We start from the raw sequence: 24,821 nt of genomic DNA on the forward strand, positions 1-24,821 counted from the left end.
TATATGGCACTCCCAAATTGACACTTTTGAGTTCATGAATCTAGTACGTTTGACAATTATAGTGTTCATGGTTCGAGGAAACAGAGTTTTGGGTAACTATTGTAGCTCATCTCCTCTTCTGATGAAGGGAAGAAGAACAGGATGGAAGGGTGTAAGGATAATAAGCACCGGCCCTTCATGTATTGGAACAACCCCATAAGATTCGAGCTTCATGCTTAGTTGCCAAAAGTCTTGAATTTACCTATATGTTCTTGATTTTTCAAGACCATTCCTGGAAAATTTGGGCCCTCCTTGTGCTAAAAGGAGTGGTATTTATGCAAAAAGTGTGTGGTTTCACTTGGTTTGGGGTTGTCCCCAGGCATGGTCGGGAGATCCAGGGTGGTAATGAAATGTCCCAATTCTACCAACAACAATTTTAGTAAGTATGCTTCACATTATTTGCAACGTTCCAGCTTATATATATCACTGACTAGGTTCTATGTAATGGGCACAAAGGACGTCTACTGAGTCCTGTCTGCAAGGTCACTAAGGTCCAAGCTAAAGGACCCAATATGATGATCTAGTGCAATATGCCGATTGTGGCGACAACAGAGATGGCCCCATGGTCTGATGTTACTTGGTTCTGTGCCATGTCCACACTCCATCATTAAGCCAGATGAACCTTCCAGCCCGACCGCTGGGCCTCATAGAATAATATTGTTCTCCTTGTTCATGGGCACAGTAGGGTCATCAGCTCAGCTGTGTCTGTTCTGCAGCTTTACATTATGTGCAGGGGCCCCGCAACGGCCTCAACAAGGTATTGTTTAATAATCGCCGTATTCAACAGTTGTAAAAACATATTCACCCGAACTTGTCATGCACTTATGTTCTCCCAGGGGCACTGCTTCTCCCAGGGGAACATACGCTTTACTGTAGACATGACTGAGCCACCGCCATGCTTTACTGTAGGCATCACCAAGCCACCTCCATGCTTCACTGTAGGCGTCACTGAGAAACTCCACTTCCATCTGTATCTCTTCAATGCCTTTGTATCCTTTTCGCTGTTTGTGCAAAGCATTGATCTCTTCTCCTAACTTTTTGGACTGCTCTCTTGAAGTAGCCATACTTCTACCATCCAATCAAACATCTCAATCAATAAACCCCTCACCAGTCTAGGTTTTTGATGTGTTTTATATCAAGAAGACCTGAAGTAATGCAGCCCTTGAATATAACATCCGGTGCTAGAGATCTCCCAGGATTCCGGCCGAAAAAAATATGGATATGATAGATAGATAGATAGATAGATAGATAGATAGATAGATAGATAGATAGATAGATAGATGACTTATTATGACTTATGGTAGATAGATTCCCTGCTGTTTCCTCGCAGACTTGTTTCTCTCCGGTTTCCTCGCTCTTGGCACATGAATTACTTGATGAGTTTTCTTATAAACATCATACATTTACATTCTTACCTTATTACTTGTACATTCGTCCGGGTGTACGGCAGAGTCACTGGACTTACAGAAGTTTCTGTCCTCACTGAATTACTGTACCTGATCACTGAATACAAAACAATAAAACTGTAACTTTTTTATTGTCTTAAGATCAGAAAAAACATGTCTGGTTTCTTCTAAAAACCATCACTGTCCCTGCCCATGGTTTGTTTCTTTTATTACAGCTCAGTTTCCTGTAATTGCACTGAGCTGAGCTGCAGTACCACCCACAAGCTGAGGGCCGAAGTGGCGCTGTGTTTTGAAAAGAAGCAATCGTGTTTTTCTAGTCCTGGACAATGCATACTACTTAATTCTAGCAGTTTATGAGTTCTGTTGGTGTAACAAAAGCTGAAAGTGACAACTAGTGACAGCCGTCATTACACTTTTGCATAGTGATTGTCAGCCAGTTTGCCACAGAACCTGAGCATTAATGTATTCAAATGCAATTATTCGGCCTCAATTGAAAATTAGGTTTATTAGTAAAATTTACAAAGTTTCTGCCATTTGAAAAAAACCATGAACAATATAAATAGCTGAACACAACTAATATATCGAGGTGTTTCTCCAAATTTATCATAAAATACCACTTTTTCCGACTAATGCAGAATTTTTCACCCCCTAATGACCAGTGTCTTAGTACTTAGTAGAGCTCCTCTGGCTGTTATAATCTGCTGCATCTCAGGCTGTTATGACCTGCTGCATCTCTGACTATTATGGCTACACCCACCTTGTGCACATCTCATCAAAGATTTTCTATTGGGTTCAAGTCAGGCAACTGTGAAGGCCACTCCAGAATCTCCTAGCACTTATTCTGAGATGAAACTTTGGTGGACAGTGGAGTATGCCTGGGAGCATTGTACTGCTGGAAGGGCCAATGACGCTCAAGCTTCAGCTTCCTCACAGAAGGCATTACATTTTCTCCTAGCATTTCCTCATTCATGATTGAATCAATCTTCCCCTCCACCCGTTGCAGAGGAAGCAAGGCAATCCCAGAGCATCCCCAAGTTCCCACCATGCTTCACTGTAGGCATCACCGAGCCACCGCCATGCTTCACCACAGACATCACTGAGCCCCAGCCAGGCTTCACCGTAGGCATTACCAAACTATCACAATGCTTTCCTCTAGGCATCACTGAGCCCCTGATGGGCTTCACTGTAGGCATTAATGAGCCTGTGCCATACTTCACTGTAGGTATCATCAATCCCACACCATGCTTCACTGTCGGCATCATAAGCCACCACCATGCTTTCCTGTAGGAATCACCGAGCCCCTGCCATGCTTCACAGTAGGCAACGCCGAGACACCGCCATGCTTCACTGTAGGTAACACCGAGCCCGCTCAATACTTTCCAGTAGGTATCACCAAGCCCCCAACATGCTTTACTATAGGCATCACAAAGCCACTGCCATGCTTCACTGAAGGCATCACCGAGCCACCATCATGCTTCACTGTAGGTATCATCGAGCCCTCACCATGCTTCACTGTAGGTATCACCGTGCCGTCACCATATTTCACTATAGGCATCAATGAGCCATTGCATTCACTGTATGCATTACAAGCCAACACCATGTTTTACAGAAGGCATCACTGAGCCCTAGTGATGAGCGAGCATGTTCGCTACTGCTCGATGCTCGCCTGAGCATCTCACTGCTCCAGATGCTCGGCGCTCGCTGAGTATTTCCGGGGTTGCTCGGCGGGAGCTCGGGGCTCCTCCCTGTATGTTTGGCGCTGTTTAGAGCGCCAATGAACATGCAGGGATTGCCTGCCACTCACTGTAATGCCGTAGCCATGTTGGTTGTGGCATTACAGTGATTGACTGGCCGCACAGCGTGATCAGGTCTATATCAGACCGGGCGTCGCCATGCTCGTCACAGTCACTCCGGAATCAGACAGTGTAGGGAGAGGTGCTGCTGAGCTAGGGAGAGATTTGCTTGTTTCTAGTTAGTGTAGGTATACCAGACTATATTAGAGACACATATCCATCTCAACAAACAGTCCATCTGAGGACTAATCCATCTGCAGATATATCAGGCAGTGTATATATAGGCAGGCAGGGTATATAGCAGACTGCAGTGCATACAGCACAAGAGGCTCCATTCCAGTTTTGTCTGCTGCTGCTGCTGCTGCTGTTGTTAGATATTTATAGAAATAGGCCCAGGTCTCAGGGACCAGGAATATTTTTTTTTGGATCTTAATCCTCATTATTTGCTTAAAAAGCAATACACAGAACACAGTTTTTCTGTGCCATTTGCTTGTTGGCACTGCAGAATACAGCCAGGTCCTTTCCATATTACAGCGCTAAATATCCAGCTATTTAAAACTGTGGTTTGTCCGTCACACGGATCACATATAATTGCGCTGAAAATACTGCCATTTCTGGCCTCCATTAAAAAATGTTTCAGTTTGTCAGTGAAGCAATTGACACCAGTTTGCTGTTCAAATTAGTTACCGCCAGGCCAAGTATTTAAAACCGTCTTTTCTCCGTCACACGGATCACATATACGTTTTCAGAAAATATTGCCATTTCTGACCTCCATTTAAAATTTGTTTCAGTGTGTCAGTGAAGCAATTGACACCAGTTTGCTGTTCAAAATAGTTACCTACAGGCCAGGTATTTAAAACTGTGGTTTGTCCGTCACACGGATCATTATAAGTTCACTCCAAATTCAGTCATTTGTAGTGAGCGTGGAAGATATTGTCCTCCATTTAAAATGGGCAAGGCACGTGGCAAAGGACGGGGAACTGGACGTGATGGTGATGATGGTACATGCAGAGGCCGAGGCCGTGGGCAACCTGAAATTGTGCCACAACAAACACCCACATCTTCTCGCTCGACCTGTCCCAATTAATAGGGGACCACAGAACACCACTATTGAACACAGAGCAGTGTGAAAAGGTTATTGGTTGGATAGCAGATGATGCTTCCAGTCACTTAGCCACCACCACCACCACCTTGTCTTCCACACGGTCAAGTCTCAGTAGCCGTGAGTCTGGACCGCATATTCCTCACCCTGAACCTCCTTCCTCCCACCATGCCGAGTGCCCAGAGACAACTGATCCCACACTTAGACACTCCTAAGAGCTGTTCACTTTTCCATTTATAGATTCGGGCCTCTCACCTCGTCCACTTGAAGCGGGGCAAGAGGAGATCGCATGTAGCGATGTCCAAATATTTGAGCAGCCGCAGTCACATGAAGGCGACGGTGGGAAAGTGTCACAAGAAGTGGACGTTGATGAGACACAATTGCCAGAAAGTCAGGAAGAGGACAAGAGTGCGGAAGTGGAAGACGAGGTGGTGGATGATACAGTAACTGACCCAACCTGGCAGGAGGACATGCAGAGCGAGGTCAGCACCACACAGGGGAAGGGAGGCAGAGCACCCCAACAGGCGGGAAGAAGCAGTGTGGTGGCTGCAGAAAGAAGGCAGACAACCGTTCCCTGTAACATCAACACGAAGGAAGTTGCTAGTACAACTGTTAGGTCTTCCCGAGTCTGGTTGTTTTTTAAAGACTCTGCCGATAACCACAAAAAGGCCATTTGCACCACCTGCCAGGCCAGCATCAACAGGGGTGGCAAAACGACCAGCCTGACCACCACCAGCATGATCAGGCACATGGCAGCAAAGCACCCGATTTTGTGGGCCGAACCCCAGGGTCCAGGAACAGTGTCTGCGGGTGGCACCATTGCTTCTTCCGCTGTTGTGCATGCAAGCCAATCCCCTGTCCATGGTGCATGCGAAGACGCCTCCTGCCCTGCACCTGTCATTTCACACTCTCAAGTAGCAGCATCAGGAAGCACGCCCACGTCCTTGTCCCAGCGCAGTGTTGAGTTGTCCATACCCCAGTCCTTGGAACGCAAGCGCAAATACGCAGCCAACGCCCCACAGGCCACACTACTAAATTCACACATTTCACGACTGCTTGCGCTCGAAATGTTGCCTTTTAGGCTCGTGGAGACGGAAGCATTCCGCAACCTGAAGGCGGCAGCCGTCCTTTGGTACTCGGTCCCCAGCCGCCACTATTTCTCCCGGTGTGCTGTCCTCGCATTACACAGACACGTGTCCCAAAACATTAGCCGTGCCCTCAACAATGCAGTTACCGGGAAAGTCCACCTAATCACGGACATGTGGACAAGTGTTTGTGGGCAGGGACGGTACATCTCGCTGGGCACACTGGGTTAACATAGTGAAAGCCGGGACCCAGTCGGACCTTGGGACGGAACACGTCCTCCCGACACCAAGGATTGCGGGCCCTAGGTCAATCAGGGTTGCCCCCACAGTCTACAGCTCCTGCACTTCATCCTTCTCAGCCTCCTCCTCCTCTTCAGCCTCCATCTCCGAAATGACCACATCAGTCACAAGCTGGAAGCACTGCCTCAGCCAAGCCGCAGCAGGCTGTGCTGAAGCTAATATGCTTAGGTGACAAATCGCACAATGCTGAAGAGTTGTGGACAGCTCTGAAAGAGCAGGCAGATCTGTGGCTCACACCGCTGATCCTACAGCCAGGCATGGTCATGTGTGACAATGGCCAGAAACTGGTGGCGGCTCTGAGGCGAGACGAACTCACACACTTACCATGCCTGGCCCATGTGCTTAACCTCATGGTTCAACGGTTTCTCAAATCCTACCCAGAGCACCCGGATCGGCTTGTTAAAGTACGCCGCCTGTGTACCCATTTTAGAAAGTCACCTACAGCCTCCGCCTCCCTTGCCGTGTTTCAGCAGCATTTGCAGCTTCCGGCTTACAGACTGGTGTGTGATGTCCCCACGCGTTGGAACTCTACACTGCAGATGTTGGGAAGGATTTGTCAGCAGAAGAGGGCAGTTGTTGAGTACCAGCATCAACAAGGCCGTCGGTATTCAGTTCAGACTCCACACATAAGACCTCAGGAGTGGACATGGATGTCAGACATATGTACCATCCTCCAAAACTTTGAGGACTCCACCAAGATGGTGAGCAGCGACGACGCCATAATTAGCGTCACCATCCCACTTCTATGTCTTCTGAAATGCTCTCTGCTCACAATAAAAGAGGATGCATTGCAGGCAGAGCACGATGAGATGGAGCAAGGAACCATACAGGGTGATTACACACAGCCCAGCCTCATCTCATCCCAACGTGGATTGGGTGACAATGAGGAAGAGGAGGAGGAGGAAGAACAGGGGCTAGTTTCATGAGCTATAGACGGTACTACCTGCACAACTGTCATACCATCTGTTCAGCATGGATGGCCAGAGGACAGAGAGGAGGAGGAGGAGGAGGAGGAGAGCATGGTCAGTCATCCTCTTGGTGAGGACATGGAAGTCTTGCCTGTTAGTAGTCTGGCACGCATGGCTGAGTTTATGTTACGCTGCCTTTCCCATGACCCTCGCGTTCTCAAAATTTTGGCTGACAGTCATTACTGGTTGGTGACACTTCTAGACCCCCGCTACAAGGAGAACTTTATATCTCTTATTCCTGAGGCGGATGGGTCTACAAAAATGGGGCAGTACCAGAAGGCCCTTGTTGCGGAACTATTAAAAAAATTCCCATCTGAAAACGCTGGCGGCAGAGGTCACAGTTCATTGGATAACCAAGGAGTACAGGCGAGAGAGACACAACTCCAATCCAGCAGAGGCAGGGGAAGACTGTCAAAGTTCTGGGAGAGTTTTCTCAGACCCTCCCATCGGACAGGCCCTGAGGCGCGGGGTACTCTCACAAGGAGTGCAAAGTTTGGGAAGATGCTGAGGGAGTACCTTGCCGACCGTACCAACGTCCTCCGTGATTCCTCTGTGCCTTATAATTATTGGGTATCCAAGCTGGATACGTGGAATGAACTAGCTCTCTATGCCTTGGATATCCTGGCCTGCCCTGCCGCCAGCGTTTTATCAGAGCGGGTTTTTAGTGCCGCTGGTGGAATTATAACTGATAAGCGCATCCGCCTGTCAACTGAAAATGCTGACAGGCTGACTCTTATAAAAATGAACAAGGACTGGATTGGGCAAGACTTCTCAACACCACCGAATGATAATGTAGCACCCCGAGGGCTCGGCTGCTACAGGGGTATTGCACCTCGAACCAGAGGTGTGGTATTCCACTCCCGGGTAAGGATGGAGTGTGGACTGGAACTCTGTTAGCTGCATGTGACGCGCCCCCTGGGCCATATTCTTTAGGGGAATATCCGGAGCCGGATCAGATGGGGGTTGTAGTCTTCCGAGTGGCTGTGACCCGGTCCGTGCCCAGGGTGTCAAGCTCAGTTGTATGTGGCAGTCCTACAGATGTTATTAAGTTCTTAATGTCGACTACGCCACCCGTTGTATTGCGGTCACTATGGCCGCCGCTGCAGCAGGGTCCGCTGAGGCTGATGGTGTTGGTGCAGCTTTTGGTAGTATAACCCCCAACGGGTGGGGTATAGCCTCAGGGGGTCAGGTGCAGAGGATGGGGGTTGTGGTGGTGCAGCATAGATGTTAAATGAAGACAGAGTCGGGTTGTGCAGTTTAGGGTATTTACTCACTGCTGATGTTCCGGTCACTCCAGCTTCAAGTGACCACCCGAGCCGTGCTGCGTCCACCAGGTCCTGGATTCAGCAAACCCCCAAACAAGTCCGGAGCGTGACCCTGAGCTCTCCTTCTGTCCTTTCCTCTGGCCGTCCCCACTAGTGATCCACCTAGGTCCAGCTCCCTCGGGCCTTCTGTTGGGAGACCCTTGGCCTTGGGTTCCCTGACCCTCCACGTGGTTTGCCTTCGGGGTGGATGTGGTGGGTGGCCGTGGCAGACGCTGCCCACGGCCTCCGGTCTCTGGCTAGGGTGTGCTTTTGCCCCCACCAGTTTGGGATCCGGTACCCTATTGCCGACTCTTCACCCGGGGATTGAATTTGGGTTCTCAGAGTCCTCTCTTTGTCCCCTCTGGGTCTTTCCTTCTCTGCTCCTCTCTCTCTCTGCAGGCTCATCTGGACCTCTGCTTCTTACTCTGACAGACTGACCCTGATCTTTGATGGTGCCCACCTTATATACTCCCTCTATGTGTGAGCTCAGGTGACCAGCACCCAATGAGCTCCTATCTTTACCCAGGCTGCTCCCCCTATCTGCCCCTACACTACTTGGGATGTACCACCCCCCTCCCACTCCAGCCAGGAACAGACTCGGTCGTACCTGCACATTTCTAAGTGGGAGTACCGTCGGCCTGCTCCTCGGAAATGGGATGTGTGTAGTGCATGCAGCCTACCGAGCTCAGGTCCACACTCCATCCTTACCCGGGAGTGGAATATCACACCTCTGGGTTGAGGTGCAATACCCCTGTAGCAGCCGAATCCTCAGGGTGCTACACATGCACCACATACATCCCATTTCCGGGGGACAGATCAACGGTACTCCCACCAGATAGATGTGCAGGTACGACAGCGTCTGTCCCTGGCTGGAGTGGGAGGGGGGGAGGAATATCCCAGTGGTGCAGGAGCAGAGAGGGGAGGGACTCTGGGCATAGGAAGGAGCCCATTGGTGGCTAGTCACCTGGGCTCGGGTGTCAGAGGGAGTATAAAAGGTGGGCACCATCTTAGGAGTTGAGTTCAGTCAGACAGAAGAAGAGGAGAAGAGTAGTGACAGGGAGCAGCAGCCCTGTCTGGGTGCTGCTCCTGAAGGGAGCAAGAGAGAGAAAGACAAGAGGAAAGGAACAAGGAACAAGGAAGGAATGGAACCTGGAGAAAGGCCCAGAGACATGAAGGAAGAGGGAACCCGAACACGCTAGGAGTCAGCGGGTGAAGGGTTGGCAGATCAGGGTACCGGATCCCGAACTGGTGGAGGCCACTTATCCTCAGCCAGGAACCGGAGGTCGTGGCCACGTCTTGGCGCGACTACTCACTACACTCACCACGAAGGCACGCCACATAGGGTCAGGGAAACCGGAGATAGGTTTCGCCACCAGAAGGCCCGAGGAAGCTGGACATGGGTGGGTCCCTAGTGGGGACGGCCAGAGAAAGGAACGGAGAAAGGAGTTCAAGGTCACACTCTGGAACTGCCTGGGGGTTGGTCGAGCCCCGTACCTGGTGGACGCAGCACGGCTCGGGTCGTCATCACCTGCGGGACTGACACTGATAACATCTGTGAGTAAAGCATTGAAAACTGCAATCAGTCTCTGTGTTCCATCGCACTACCAGCACTAAAGGTACCGGGACGCCCTTTCTATCACTCCCTTCACCCGCACCAGCTGCCCTGAGGCCATACCTCTCCCGTTGGGGGTTATACCACCATTGCTGCACACATACCACCGGCCTCAGCGGACTGTTCTGCAGCGGCGGCCTTGCGACCGCAAATCAACGGGTGGCGTAGTCGACACTTAAACAACATCTAAAAAGACTGCCACACACTTAGTTTGACCACCCTGGGCACGGACCGGGTCCCCGCCACTCGGAGACTACTACCCCCATCGGATCCGGCTCCGGGTATTCCCCCGCGCACACGTGCGCCGCACTACAGCACTGGCCCAGGGGGCGCGTCAATAGCAGCGTAACATAAACTCAAATCCAGTGGGTTTTTTTGGGAGGTGTATTCCCATGCACCTCTTCACACCCAGACATGGGTATACGCTTCCTGATTTTGGCTATTTGCTCTTGTCCTCCTCCTTCTCCTCATCCTCATCCTCCACCATCATATCACCAGGGTGACCGTGGTCTGTGATGCAACACCCACATAATTTTTTTAAAGGGTGTTTATGATGCCCATAAAAAAACATGTATACAGTATGTTCATGTATACCCCCCAGGGGTAAATGTTTGTCAGCCCATACACTTAGTGCATGGGTATTACAAGTGTAGGAGACCCGCTCCTTTCTAATGGGAACATTTTTTTATGAGGCCCTCTAAGTCTCTTCCAAGGGGCATTGGAGTGTCTCCCAATTTTTGGCAGCCCTTGCATTCACTGCATAAGCCAACACTATGGGAGACCCTCTCCTTTCTAATGGGAATTTGTCGTTACTGTGGCCCTGCTCTATGTGTCTTTAAATTCTTAGTGGGGTTTTTCCAAAATTGGGTCAGCCGTTGGACTCACTGCATACCCTATAACTGTATAGCAGACTCTTTCTTTTCTAATGGGAATTTGTCGTTACTGTGGCCCTGCTCTGTGTGTCTTTAAATTCTTAGTGGCGTTTTTCCCAAATTTTGGCAGCCCTTGCAGTCAAAGCATGGGCATTACCACTATAGGAGACCCGCTCCTTTATAATGGGAACATTTTTTTACTGAGACCCTCCTCTATGTCTCTTCAAAGGGGTATTGGGTGCGTCCGAATTTTTGGCAGCCCTTGCAGTCACTGGATACGCAATAATAGTATAGGAGACCCACTCGTTAATAATGGGAACAACAAAGCATAGCCAGCTGATGGCTCTCTAACAATAGCGAGGACCGACTGCTGGCCTTTTAAGAATAGTAAGGGCCGCCTGATGGCCTTATAAAAATAGGCTTTGTGACTTTCAGCGTCCCTCCATCATAAATGAAACAGGATGTGTCTGATGATATGTCACACACCACATTGCCAGATAAGGTTATAAAATGTTAAAATGACATTTCCCAGTGAATGCATCTGAATTAAAAAATAACGTAAAAAAAAAAACAGTAGGATCTTTCTTTAGTATAAAAAACAGAGTCGCCAATGTAACCTCAATGTAATCAGATTGTTCAGCTCTTGCACCTCCTCCATGACCACATCAGTCACAAGCTGAAAGCACTGCAGCACTGCCTTGGCCAAGCGGCAACAGACTGTGCTGAAGATAACATGCTTAATGCCTAGGTGACAAACCGCCCAGCGCTGCAGAGTTGTTGAAAGCTGTAACACAGCAGCCTGATCTGTGGCTCTCACCACTGAACATACAGCCAGGTATGGTCGTGTGTGACAACGGGCGGAACCTGGTGACGAAGAAATGACTGCCGGGGTAGATACGGTTTCCCTCTATGCTAGTTCTTTCACCGAGCTAAAGAATATGGCTGTGGTGAAATACAACTCCCACTGAGAAGCTGTTTCAGATTGAAAAACATTGTGCCCACCAGAGGATTTGATTCTGAGGGCTCACCTTTCTCCCCCGCTCAAGAGCCCCATAGCAGCTGCAAAGTTAGCGCTATCATTAACTATTCTGATGTAGAAGCCAGGGCACACCAGGGAATTCTCTGGTGGGCCCGTCCAATCCTGCCGAGAAGCAGTCCTGGCTAAGAAAAGTGTGTGGGAAGGTTCCCGGACACTCTATGGCTACTTTTTTACTGAGGTGGAAACCCACGCAAACACAGGGAGAACATACAAAGTCCTTGCAGATGTTGTCCTTGCTGGGATTTGAACCCAGGATCCCAGCGCTGCAAGGCTTCAGTGCTAACCACTGATCCAATGTGCTGCCGTTCACCCTCTAATATCTAACAGGCTGGAGAAACTTGCACCTACTGCCGCTCTATATTCAGATCCTTTGTGAGAAACTAATGTATTTGGGCAGCCACTCAGTCTACAAAATAAAATTCCTGAGAAGGAAATTGGGGATGGCTTCGCTGCTGGTACTGGGGGCAGTGCTAATACCAGTCGTACCATAGTTAACTGGAAATATTCCAGGCTGGTAGGAGGCAAGCAGATTCCCACAGAAAAGTATCAGCAGTAATGTTCAGGGACCCGCGCTTATAGAAGGCGGAGACAACACCGGGAGAAATAGTGACGGCGGGGACCGAGTATGGACATGAGGCATAAGGTTGTGAAAAGCTTCCTCCTCCACAAGCCTAAAAGGCCACATTTCAAGTGCAAGCAGCTGCCCAGAAATCTGGCAGTTTAGTATTGCGTGGAAACGTTTAGAAAAAAAGATAAGCGACAACAAAGCCCTGGATAAGCATAGAAAAAGTTTAGTATTGCGGCCTGTGGGTGGCTGGCTGCATACTTGCACTTGCATTCCAAGTAACAGAAAGCTAAGCAGATGGTGGCCTCTATCATCATCATGGCCTCACCTCGGCACTATGAACTCTCCTGAAGGAGAAGCCAGGGCCCACCGAAGGAGTCTCCGGTTTTCTGGTGGGTCCGTCCAACCCTGCCGACAAGCAGCCCTGGCTAAGAAAAGTGTGTGGATAGGTTCCCGGACACTCTATGGCTGCTTTTTTAATGGGGATTGGACGTACTTATGCATGTTATTTCTCAAACTTCATTGCAGATCAGGCCATTGTCCAACTCTGTAGTCATGAAATTACATGCGCAAAGAAAGATGCGTGTGTGTCAAAGCACCACCGACAAGTGCGAGTTAATGTTGGACGGGCTGCCATTGCTTCTGCAACAAGCTGCATTAGAGGACTTCCTGGGAGAAATGACACCCAGAGTAGATACGGTTTCCCTCTATGCCCGTCCTTTCACCGAGCTAAAGAATAAGGCTGTGGTGAAATACAACTCTCAGCAAAAAAAAGCTGTGGACTGGCTCCGTACCGTCCCTGGCCACATTCACCTGTCCATGTGTTTGTAGTTAGGCGGTCCTTCCCAGTAAGTGCACTGGGGAGGGCACGGGTAATGTTGTGGGACCTGTGCTTGTCGAAGGTGGAGACGACACTGGGACAAATAGTGGCGGCTGGAGACCGAGTATGGATACCAGGTCACCGCCATAAGATTGTGGACAGCTTCCGCCTCCACGAGCCTAAAAGGCCACATTTCAAGTGCATGCTGCTGTCAAAAATTTGACAGTATAGTATTGCAGCCTGTGGGTGGGTGGGTGGCTGGCTGGCTGCATACTTGCGCTTGCATTCCAAGGAATGGGGTAGGGACAACTGAACGCTGCACTGGGACAAGGACGTGGACCGTGATTGTTGCAAGTCTGCAATGACAGGTGCATGGCGGGAGGCATCTTCGCATGCGCCAAGGATCACTTATGATGGGCACACTTTTAGGCAGTGACCTGGGAGTCAGAGATGCTTCCAGGGGTCTTCCCCATGCTGTTCCCATGTCTTTTCAGCACTGCATGCATGTGTCTGATGATGTGTCACACACCACATGACCAGATAAGGTTGTAAAATGTTAAAATGACGTTTCCCAGTGAATGCATTTGTCTTGGTTGAAAGCAATGCAAAAGTGCAAAAACGCATCAAAAACGCTACATGTGAACATTGCCCAAGGTGTGGAGGAGTATTTTTGTTTTTGGTTATTTATTTTGCCTTATATACAAGTCATTACCCTGGAAAGGATGTTCCTTAACTTATTTTCCAGGAAAATCCATTTTGGTTTTGTTTTTGTATGTTTTATTGTGAGTCCGTAAAAGTGGTGTAATACTCTGACAATGTTGTTGACAGCAGTGATTTGGGAGTCAGAGATGCTTCCAGGGGTCTTCCCCAGGCTGTTCCCATGTCATTTGAGCACTGTCCCCATCGATTTGGGCAATTTTTAGGCCCTCTGCAGACCGCCGGGGGAGCCGCCTGAAAAATGCTCGAGTTTCCCATAGACTTACTTTGGGCTCGTTGCTCGTGTCGAGCACCCGAGTATTCCAATTTGCTCGACCCGAGCAACGAGTACCCGAGCATTTTAGTGCTCTCTCATCACTACTGAGCTCCCACCATGCTTCACTTTAGACATCATTGAGCCTCCTCCATGCTTCACTGTAGAAATGACAGAGCCACCACCATACTTCACTGTAGGCATCACCAAGCCACCGCAATGCTTCACTGTAGGCATCACAGAGAAACTCCACTTCTATCTGTATATCTGTATCTCTTCAATGCCTTTTAATTTTTAAGTATCCTCTTCATTGTTTGTGCAAAGCATTGATCTCTTGTCCTAACTTTTTGGACCGCTCTCTTGAAGTAGCCATACTTCTAACATTCGATCAAACATGACAATCAATATAACCCCTCGCCAGTCCAGGTATTTGATGTGTTTTATATCAAAAAGACCTGAAGTAATGCAGCCCTTGAATATTACATCCGGTGATGGAGACCAATGTGCTTCTATAAGGGACTTTATTTAGGGGGTGAATAATTCTGAGACAGGAGTAGTGGCATTTTGTGGTGAATTTGGAGAAATTGCTTGTTACATTAATTGTTTTCAGCTATTTTCATTGTCCATATTTGACTGATTTTTTACAAATAGCATAGAGTTTGTAAATTTTGCTAAATAGTCCAATTTGCAATGGGGGTTGAGTAAGATTGATTGCAACTGTATATGTATAACAAGATATTATTACAGCTTGAAGGGTATTATTACTTTTTCTTCTCTTATTTCCAGGTACACGGCCTACATTCTAAGGTGATCCAGGCGACAATATCATCACCGATGCCCGGACCACAAGATGACCATGGAGAACAATGACTGACTTGTGTCATGGCCATTCGTGAGCAGCTGACCGGCATCTTCCCTCATGACTGATGAAACCACGGGACAAGCGTAATGTAATAAATGTATTATGATACTATTCTGTAGTCGCTCATGTTCAGTAGGACATGTAACCCCTGATACCTAGGAACTTACGTGGATGGGTATGAAATAACGCTACCATTAGTCTAGAGCTGTGCTCCCCAACAGGTCATGCTTTCAGGATTTCCTTAGTATGGCCCAGGTGATGGAATTCTTGTCTGTCCAGGTGATGTAATTATCACCTGTGCAATACTAAGGAAATCCTGAAAACATGACCTGTTGGTGGCTCTTGAGGACCAGAGTTGGGGAACACTGGTCTAGAGTCTAGAGTTTTCAAACAAGTCCTAAAAGTATATATTGAGAACCAAATCAATCAAATGAGTCAAAAATATTGAAGAAAATGATCTAATATCACAAGTCTGTGAGTGGCAAAAGTGTGTGAACCTTTGCTTTGAGTGTCTTGTGTGACCGCCTTGTGAAGCAATTGTTGTCTCTAAACGTTTCTGGAAATTATTAATTAGTCCTGCACATCGGATGGAGGAATTTTAGCCCAATCGTCCCTACAAAACAGCTTCACCTCTCTTATGTTGGTGGTTTTCTCCCATGAACTTTTTGCTTCAGGTCCTTCAACAACATTTCTATCGGATTAAGGTCAGGACTGTGACTCGGCCATTACAAAACTGTAACTTCGTTCTTTTTTAACCATTGTTTTGTAGAATGACTTTTGTGGTTTGGGTCGTTGTCTTGCCACATGACCCACGTTCTCTTGAGATTCAGCTCACGGACAAATGTCCTGACATTTTCTTTCATAATTTGCTGATAAAATTTAGAATTCATTGTTCTATCAATAATGGCAGCCGCTCTGGCCCAGTTGCAGCAAAACAGGCCCAAACCATGATACTACCACCACCATGTGTCACAGATGGTATGAGGTTTTTATGCTGTAATACAGTTTTGTTTTTTTTCTCCAAACATAACACATCTCGTTTAAACCAAAAAGCTCTATTTTTGTCTCATCTATTCGCAAAACATTTTTCCAGTAGCCTTCTGGCTTGACCAGTTGATCTTTAGTAAACCAAAGGCAGGCAATAATGTTCTTTTCGGAGATCAGTAGTTTTTCCTTGCAATCCTGCCATGCACATCATTGTTGTTCAGTGTCCTCCTGATGGTGGACTCATGAACATTAACATTAGCTAATGTGAGAGAGGCCTTTAGTTGCTTAGAGGTTACCTTGGGTTCCTTTGTGACCTTGTGGACTATTATACACTGTAGTGCCGGCGTCCCTGCCCTCTGCTAGGCAGGGACGCTGCTCCTCTCACCGCTCTGCTCCGTGCCCGGCCTCCTCCCCCCGCTCTGCTGTCAGCGCGCGCTCCGTCCCGGCGTCCTCCTCCTGCTCTGCTCTCAGCGCGCGCTCCTTCCCGGCCCCTGTGCTTAGGGCGCGCGCGCGCGCGCTCCCCTCCTCTTAAAGGGGCCGCGCGCGCCGCCCTAAAGAGTCCCCGGCCAATGGCCGGAGGACTTCATCATATATAAGGCACCTCCTCCAAAATGGAGGTGCCCGAGCAATGTTGTTTGCACCTGTGTCTCACCTGTGCTTCAGCCCTCAGGTCCCGTTGCCAGTTACCTGCCAGTTTCCTGCCAGTTTCCTGCCAGTTTCCTGCTAGTTACCTGCCAGTACCTGCCAGTTACCTGCCTGATTCCTGCCTGAATACTTGTTACCTGTCTGCCAGTCTGAGGTCCGACGGTCTGCCTTACTACTCCTGTCAGTCTGTCTAAAGGACCAGCCTGCCCGCTCACCTGGGAGCGCATATCAGCTACCTGCCTGCTTGCCTGAGGTCCGACGGTCTGCCTTACTACTCCGGTCAGTCTGTCTATGGACCAGCTTGCCCGCTCACCTGGGAGCGCTTCTCCGTTATCTGCCTGCTTGCCAGCCCGGAGGCTCCGTTGTCACGTGCTGTGACCACCAGCTACTCCAGACTCTTGCCCGCTCACCTGGGAGCGCATCTCCGTTACCTGCCTGCTTGCCAGCCCGGAGGTCCCGTTGTCACGTGCGGTGACCATCAGCTATTCCAGAGACTCTTGCCCGCTCACCTGGGAGCGCTTCTCCGTTACCTACCTGCCTGCCAGCCCGGAGGTTCCGCCGTCACGTGCCGTGACCACCTGCTATTCCAGAGACTCTCGCTTGCTCACCTGGGAGCACACATCTACCACCTGCCTGCTAGCCTACCCGGAGGCTCTGCCATCACAGGTCGTACCTACCCCTTACCCAGAGACTGCCCTGATCACTTGCCGTAACTCCCTGTCCGTTCACCCAGAGACTGCCACCCGCTCCCTTACAAGGGCCGCCCCCTTGTATAGTAGCTCAGAGGTTCCGCCTCCCGGACCCGTTTCAGTCCGCCTCCCGGACCCGTTACAGTTTGCTCGGGCCATGGAACCCGGTGGCACCCAAGCTCCCTCGCTCTCGGACCTCTGTCTTGAACTGTCCCGTCAGAGGTCCCAACAGGAGGCCATCCTGGGTCACCTGCGGAATGTTAATACTCGCCTGAACACTCTGTCTGATCCACCAACAACCTCCGCCAGTGCCATATCTTGCAATCCGGCGGCTCCGCTGCTCACTAATACTATGGTATCCTACCCCGGACCCCGGCTTTCTACACCTCCTCGCTTCGGAGGCGACCCCGTCCAGGCTCGGGGCTTCTTGAATCAGTGCACCCTGCATTTTGAACTTTTGTCCTACCAGTTTAACTCCGACCGGGCCAAAATTGCCTTCATCATGTCCCATCTCACCGGGGAGACCCTGGCCTGGGTGAATCCTCTATGGGAGAGAGGAGACCCCCTGGTGTCCAACTTGCCTGCTTTTCTCACGGCTTTCCGGAAAGTCTTCGACGAACCCGGACGGAAGACCTCATCTGCATCATCGTTGCTACGCCTCCGTCAGGGGAGTCTCACCGTGGGCCAATATGCCATACGGTTCCGTACCCTTGCCTCGGAGCTGGCCTGGGATAACGACGCTCTGGTTTCCGTCTTCTGGGAGGGTCTGTCCGGCCGTATTAAAGATGAACTTGCCGGTCGGGACATTCCTACCACTCTCGATGACTTAATAACTCTTGCCACCCGAATTGACCTACGGTTTCAGGAGCGTGCCAAAGAGGTCACCCGTGAGAGAAGGATTCCACGTTTAGCTCCTACTTTCCAGAAACCCGTCATTCCCTCCATCTCTCCCCAGGTACACTCTCCTGAGCCTATGCAGGTCGACCAGACCAAGATGGTCAAAACCCGTCAGGACTCACGCCGTGCCGAGGGGAGCTGCTTCTACTGTGGCAGTAAGGAGCACCGGATCCGTGCCTGCCCGGAGAGGTCGGGAAACGCCTGTGTCTAGGTTCGCTCAGAGAGGTCCACCTAGACAAGAATAAATCCTCTCCATCCCTGCTGTTGTCAGTTTCGATCATCTACGGGGAGAACCGTTATTTCGAACTAGCCCAACTTGACTCTGGAGCAGCCGGGAACCTTATTTCACAGTCCCTGGTTGAGAAATACCGCATCCCCACCAAACCTCTGGCTGTACCCTTGTCTGTCGCTGCCGTGGATGGGGGCCTCTTACCTCGCCCCATTCAACTCATCACCGAATCCATTACCCTGCAGGTGGGAATGCTGCATTCTGAAAGTATCTCCTTTCATGTTCTGCCTGGACTCTCTCACGCCCTCTTGCTAGGTCTGCCCTGGCTCCAGAGACATGCACCCGTGCTAGACTGGCAAACCGGAGAGGTCCTTCGCTGGGGACAAGACTGTCATAAAACCTGCCTGGTTCCCGTCCATCCCGTCCGTCCCTCTCCTACCCCAGCTAATCTACCTGGACTTCCGATTCCTTATTGGTCTTATGCAGATGTCTTTAATAAAAAGGAGGCAGAGACATTACCACCACATAGACCATACGACTGTCCCATCGATCTGCTACCCGGTACTACTCCTCCCCGTGGGCGTATCTATCCTTTATCCGCTGCTGAGACCCGGTCAATGTCCGAATATATTGAGGAGAATCTGGCCAGAGGATTCATCCGGAAATCTACCTCCCCGGCGGGAGCAGGCTTCTTTTTCGTCAAAAAGAAGGACGACTCTCTCCGTCCCTGTATAGACTATAGAGGCCTAAACCTGATCACGGTGAAGAATAAGTACCCCCTTCCGCTCATTCCAGAATTATTTGATCGTCTGAGGGGGGCTAGGATCTTCACCAAACTGGACCTTCGTGGGGCGTACAACCTGGTTCGTATTCGTCAGGGGGATGAATGGAAGACGGCATTCAACACCCGGGACGGCCACTATGAATACCTGGTAATGCCCTTTGGTCTCTGTAACGCTCCTGCCGTCTTTCAAGAGTTGGTCAATGACATCTTCCGGGACCTTCTCTACTCCTGCGTAGTGGTGTACCTGGACGACATCTTGGTCTTCTCTCCGGATCTCCAGACTCACCGGAGGGACGTTCGTCAGGTCCTGCTCAGGCTAAGGCAGAACCATCTCTACGCTAAATTTGAGAAGTGCCTCTTTGAGCAGACCTCGCTTCCGTTTCTGGGCTACATTATCTCTCAGACCGGCCTTCAAATGGATCCTGAGAAACTGTCTGCCATCGAGAAATGGCCCCGACCGGAGGGGTTGAAGGCCATTCAGCGTTTCCTGGGCTTCGCCAACTACTACCGCCTCTTCATACCACACTTCTCTTCCCGGACGGCCCCAATTTCTGCGCTCACCCGTAAAGGTACTAATCCCAAAGAGTGGCCACCCGAAGCAGAGGAGGCCTTTCTTTCCCTTAAACAGGCCTTCTCTTCCGCCCCGGTGCTGCATCGCCCAGATGGCAACAAGCAGTTCTTCCTGGAAGTTGACGCCTCCTCCTCTGGAGCCGGAGCGGTACTTACTCAAAAATCATCTTCCGGGAGGATGGTAACTTGTGGCTTCTTCTCTAAACTCTTCTCCTCCTCTGAGCGCAACTATTCCATAGGAGACCGAGAGTTATTGGCCATCAAACTGGCATTGGAGGAGTGGCGTTACCTGCTCGAGGGGGCTCTTCACCCGGTAATAATTTACACTGACCACAAGAACTTGGCTTACCTCCAGCATGCCCAGAGACTTAACCCGCGCCAAGCCCGGTGGTCCTTGTTTTTTGCTCGTTTTGATTTTGTCCTTCATTTTCGCCCGGCTGACAAAAACGTCAAGGCGGATGCCTTGTCTCGATCCTTTCTGGTGTCTGATCTCGAGGAGGATCCGAAACATATCATCGATCCCGCCAGAGTAATGCAGGTGGCTCCCATGAGTCTAAATCGTCTTCCTCCTGGTAAGACGTTCATACCAGTACCTGATCGGGAGAAGATTCTACACTGGGGTCATTCGTCTAAACTAGCTGGCCACGCCGGTCAGAAAAAGACCCTCCAGCTTATTACCCGGCACTACTGGTGGCCTAACCTGCACAAGGATGTAATAGACTTTGTTTCTGCCTGTGTGTCCTGCGCCCGCAACAAAGTTCCGAGACACCTGCCGGCCGGCCGCCTCCTACCTCTGCCAGTACCTGCTGCCCCCTGGCAGCATATAGCGATGGACTTCATTACTGATCTGCCCGTCTCTGCCGGTTGTACAGTCATTTGGGTGGTCGCTGACCGCTTCTCCAAGATGGCTCACTTCATTCCACTGCCAGGTCTTCCGTCTGCACCCGAGCTGGCTAAAGACTTTATCCGCCACATCTTCCGTCTTCATGGCCTGCCCCGTCACATCGTGTCGGATCGTGGGGTACAGTTCACTTCCCGTTTCTGGAGAGCCACTTGTAAATTGCTGGACGTCACCCTGGACTTCTCCTCCGCTTACCACCCACAATCTAATGGTCAAGTGGAGCGGATCAATCAGAACCTGACCAGTTACCTTCGGCACTTCGTTAATGCCCACCATTCTGACTGGGTGGATCTCCTGCCATGGGCCGAATTCTCGTACAACAATCACGAGAGCGAGTCTTCCTCCAAATCCCCGTTTTTTGTAGTCTACGGTCAGCATCCTCGGATCCCGTTTCCCGTCTCCACCTCGGCGGACAATCCGGCTGCGGAATCTCTTGTTAACAAATTTTCCTCCATATGGGAGAGTACCCGGTCCGCACTCCTTCTGTCATCCGAGCGTATGAAAAGACACGCTGACAAAAAACGTCTGGACCCTCCTCAATTCCACCCTGGGGATAAAGTCTGGCTCTCGTCCAAATATGTCCGGCTCAAGATCCCTTCCTATAAGTTAGGGCCTCGGTTCATCGGCCCACTGGAGGTCATCAGTCAGATCAACCCGGTGGCCTATAAATTGAAACTCCCGGCCAACTTACGGATCCCTAACTCCTTCCATGTGTCTCTCCTCAAACCTGTGGTACTTAACTCTTTTTCCAAGTCTACAGGTACGCCTCCTGCTCCGGTTTCTGCTGAGGACGAGTTTGAGGTAGAGAACATTCTTGCCACCAAAAGGGTAAGAGGAAAGACCTTTTTCCTGGTAGATTGGAAGGGGTTTGGTCCTGAGGAGAGAACGTGGGAGCCCCGGGAGAACATCCATGCCCCTCTCATCCTAGCTAAATTTCTGTCTGGCCTAAAAAAGGGGGGGCCTAAAGGGGGGGGTACTGTAGTGCCGGCGTCCCTGCCCTCTGCTAGGCAGGGACGCTGCTCCTCTCACCGCTCTGCTCCGTGCCCGGCCTCCTCCCCCCGCTCTGCTGTCAGCGCGCGCTCCGTCCCGGCGTCCTCCTCCTGCTCTGCTCTCAGCGCGCGCTCCTTCCCGGCCCCTGTGCTTAGGGCGCGCGCGCGCGCGCTCCCCTCCTCTTAAAGGGGCCGCGCGCGCCGCCCTAAAGAGTCCCCGGCCAATGGCCGGAGGACTTCATCATATATAAGGCACCTCCTCCAAAATGGAGGTGCCCGAGCAATGTTGTTTGCACCTGTGTCTCACCTGTGCTTCAGCCCTCAGGTCCCGTTGCCAGTTACCTGCCAGTTTCCTGCCAGTTTCCTGCTAGTTACCTGCCAGTACCTGCCAGTTACCTGCCTGATTCCTGCCTGAATACTTGTTACCTGTCTGCCAGTCTGAGGTCCGACGGTCTGCCTTACTACTCCTGTCAGTCTGTCTAAAGGACCAGCCTGCCCGCTCACCTGGGAGCGCATATCAGCTACCTGCCTGCTTGCCTGAGGTCCGACGGTCTGCCTTACTACTCCGGTCAGTCTGTCTATGGACCAGCTTGCCCGCTCACCTGGGAGCGCTTCTCCGTTATCTGCCTGCTTGCCAGCCCGGAGGCTCCGTTGTCACGTGCTGTGACCACCAGCTACTCCAGACTCTTGCCCGCTCACCTGGGAGCGCATCTCCGTTACCTGCCTGCTTGCCAGCCCGGAGGTCCCGTTGTCACGTGCGGTGACCATCAGCTATTCCAGAGACTCTTGCCCGCTCACCTGGGAGCGCTTCTCCGTTACCTACCTGCCTGCCAGCCCGGAGGTTCCGCCGTCACGTGCCGTGACCACCTGCTATTCCAGAGACTCTCGCTTGCTCACCTGGGAGCACACATCTACCACCTGCCTGCTAGCCTACCCGGAGGCTCTGCCATCACAGGTCGTACCTACCCCTTACCCAGAGACTGCCCTGATCACTTGCCGTAACTCCCTGTCCGTTCACCCAGAGACTGCCACCCGCTCCCTTACAAGGGCCGCCCCCTTGTATAGTAGCTCAGAGGTTCCGCCTCCCGGACCCGTTTCAGTCCGCCTCCCGGACCCGTTACATACACTTTTTTCTTGGAGGAATGTTTGTTGGTCGACTACTCCTGAGCAAGGTAATAATCATCTTGAATTTCCTCCATTTGTACACAAATTGTCTGACTGTGGATTGGTGGAGTCCAAACTCTTTAGAGATAGTTTAGAAACCTTATTAAGCCTGATGAGAATCAACAATTCTTCTTCTGAGGTAATCAAAATTCTCCTGTGTTCGTGTCATGATACACCTCCACTCATGTGTTATAAACATCAAAATTATATCCCTGTTCTCTATATAAAACAGGTCACCGAGTCACCCCTTATTGTCATCCCATTGATTGAAAGCACCAAACTCTAATTGCACCTCCAAAGTATCTGCATATCTTAAAGGGTTACATACTTTTGCCTCTCACAAACGTGATATTGGATCATTTTCCTCAATAAAAATATGACAAAGAGAAAGATTTTTTAAACATTTATTTGATTTGGTTCTTTATCTACTTTTAGGTCTTATGTGATAATGTGATTTAGTTTTACGTCAAATATATACAAAAATAAAGCAAAAACACCAGCATAGATGAAAAAGCTCTAATGATCTAATAGTGTTTTCATTCCTTACTTCCACAGAGCGATTTAGTGCTATAAGGAGCCATGGGGGACTGGACCTTCCTAGGAGAATTCCTAGAGGAAGTACAAAAACATTCCACAGTGGTGGGAAAAGTATGGCTGACCATCCTCTTCATTTTCCGGATGTTGGTTCTGGGCACTGCAGCCGAGTCTTCATGGGGAGATGAGAAATCTGACTTCATGTGTGACACCACCCAACCCGGTTGTGAGAATGTCTGTTATGATAAAGCATTCCCCATTTCCCACATTCGATTCTGGGTCCTCCAGATTATTTTTGTCTCCACTCCATCACTTCTCTACATGGGACACGCCATGCACACAGTTCGAATGGAGGAAAAAAAAAAGCTCAGGGAAGAAGAATCCAAATCCAAACAGGAGATAAATGAAGACTCCAAGTATCACCAAAAAGAGTATGCCGCCGAAAAAGTAGAACTTCCATATCGGGATGAGGTTAGCGGGAAGATCAGGCTTCAAGGAAGTCTACTGAACACTTACGTGTGCAGCATTCTCATCCGCACGGTGATGGAAGTGGCTTTTATTGTTGGACAATACATGCTCTACGGGATCTTTTTGGATACCCTCTACATATGTAAAAGAAAACCATGCCCCCATCCCGTCAACTGCTATGTGTCCCGGCCAACTGAGAAGAACATCTTCATCGTCTTTATGTTGGCTGTTGCCACACTCTCGCTTTTACTTAGCTTTGTGGAGCTGTACTATCTGTCATGGAAAAAACTCAAGCAGAGATTATCTACTCAGTCTGGGAACAGTCCTAGCCCACTTAGAGTGGCTACCATAGAACCCGAACACCGGTCACAAAATTGCACCCCACCGCCAGATTTTAACCAATGCTTGAACACTAAGGATAAGTTTAACAACCCTTTCAACAACAGTCTGGCATCTCAGCAAAACACGGCCAACTTTGCCACCGAAAAAGTCCAAAGTGAAGACGACATTGGCCAAGGGCAGTTCATCCACATTAACTATGCACAAAACGCTCCAGTGAACAACCATTCAACGCCCCACCAAATGCCCAATGGGTATTGCCACAGTGGACGCCGCTTGAGTAAAACCAGTCGTACGAGTAGCAAGGCTCGGTCAGACGACCTGGCGGTGTGAACTATTATGGAGATTTTTTAAGTAATCTTTTTTTTTTTTACTTATCCATTAATTTCGTATTTATATAACAATAGAAAACAGTTTGATTTCTGGATGTAATCCCGGCAACTCATTTTTGTACTGTATTTTATGCCTTAAAACATTGTGGTAGAAAACAATAAAAGGAAAAAGATACAGTGGGTGAACAATGGTAATGTGCTCACCGGATAGGGTTATGTGTGACACAACCACTAGTATTGTATTACACGGTTATCAACTGCTGCATCATCCACGAATGTGTGTGAACTATACCAGAAGGTCATATGCGCTGCTGATTCCAAAAAAGGATCCGAAAACAGGAGTTGAAGAATAGTGGCTGATTGTCAACGCGTTTCAAAGCCAAACTGGCGCCTTCCTCAGGGCAACCACATGTAAAGTGGCAATGCAACATGCATGTGGTTACATACATAAAAAATTCAAATAAGAACTACAAAGCAAAGCATGTCTGACTGTATCTGAATTTTTTATGTATTTAACAACATGCATGTTACTTTGCCACTTTACATGTGGTTGTCC

General features: G+C 49.8%; 1 protein-coding gene across 5 annotated transcripts in view; it reads left to right on the forward strand.

The window, feature by feature from the left end:
* Positions 1-24,426, forward strand: part of GJA5 (gap junction protein alpha 5) — an 80,373-nt gene extending 55,947 nt beyond the window's left edge. For 4 of the 5 annotated variants that reach the window (XM_073668494.1, XM_073668493.1, XM_073668496.1 and 1 more), the window contains exons 2-3: positions 14,662-14,825; positions 23,148-24,425. In XM_073668494.1, the coding sequence (XP_073524595.1) occupies positions 23,172-24,266 (1,095 nt within the window). In that variant the 5' untranslated portion in view covers positions 14,662-14,825; positions 23,148-23,171 and the 3' untranslated portion in view covers positions 24,267-24,425. Of the gene's footprint in view, positions 1-14,661; positions 14,826-22,470; positions 22,601-23,147 lie in introns of those variants that run through there. The other variant, XM_073668497.1, reaches the window with a different exon arrangement.
* Positions 24,427-24,821: the final 395 nt, after the last annotated feature.

Source organism: Phyllobates terribilis, unplaced genomic scaffold (genome assembly GCF_046119375.1).
Source record: "Phyllobates terribilis strain yellow unplaced genomic scaffold, ASM4611937v1 Scaffold_2__4_contigs__length_985480577, whole genome shotgun sequence".
Lineage (NCBI taxonomy): Eukaryota > Metazoa > Chordata > Amphibia > Anura > Dendrobatidae > Phyllobates > Phyllobates terribilis.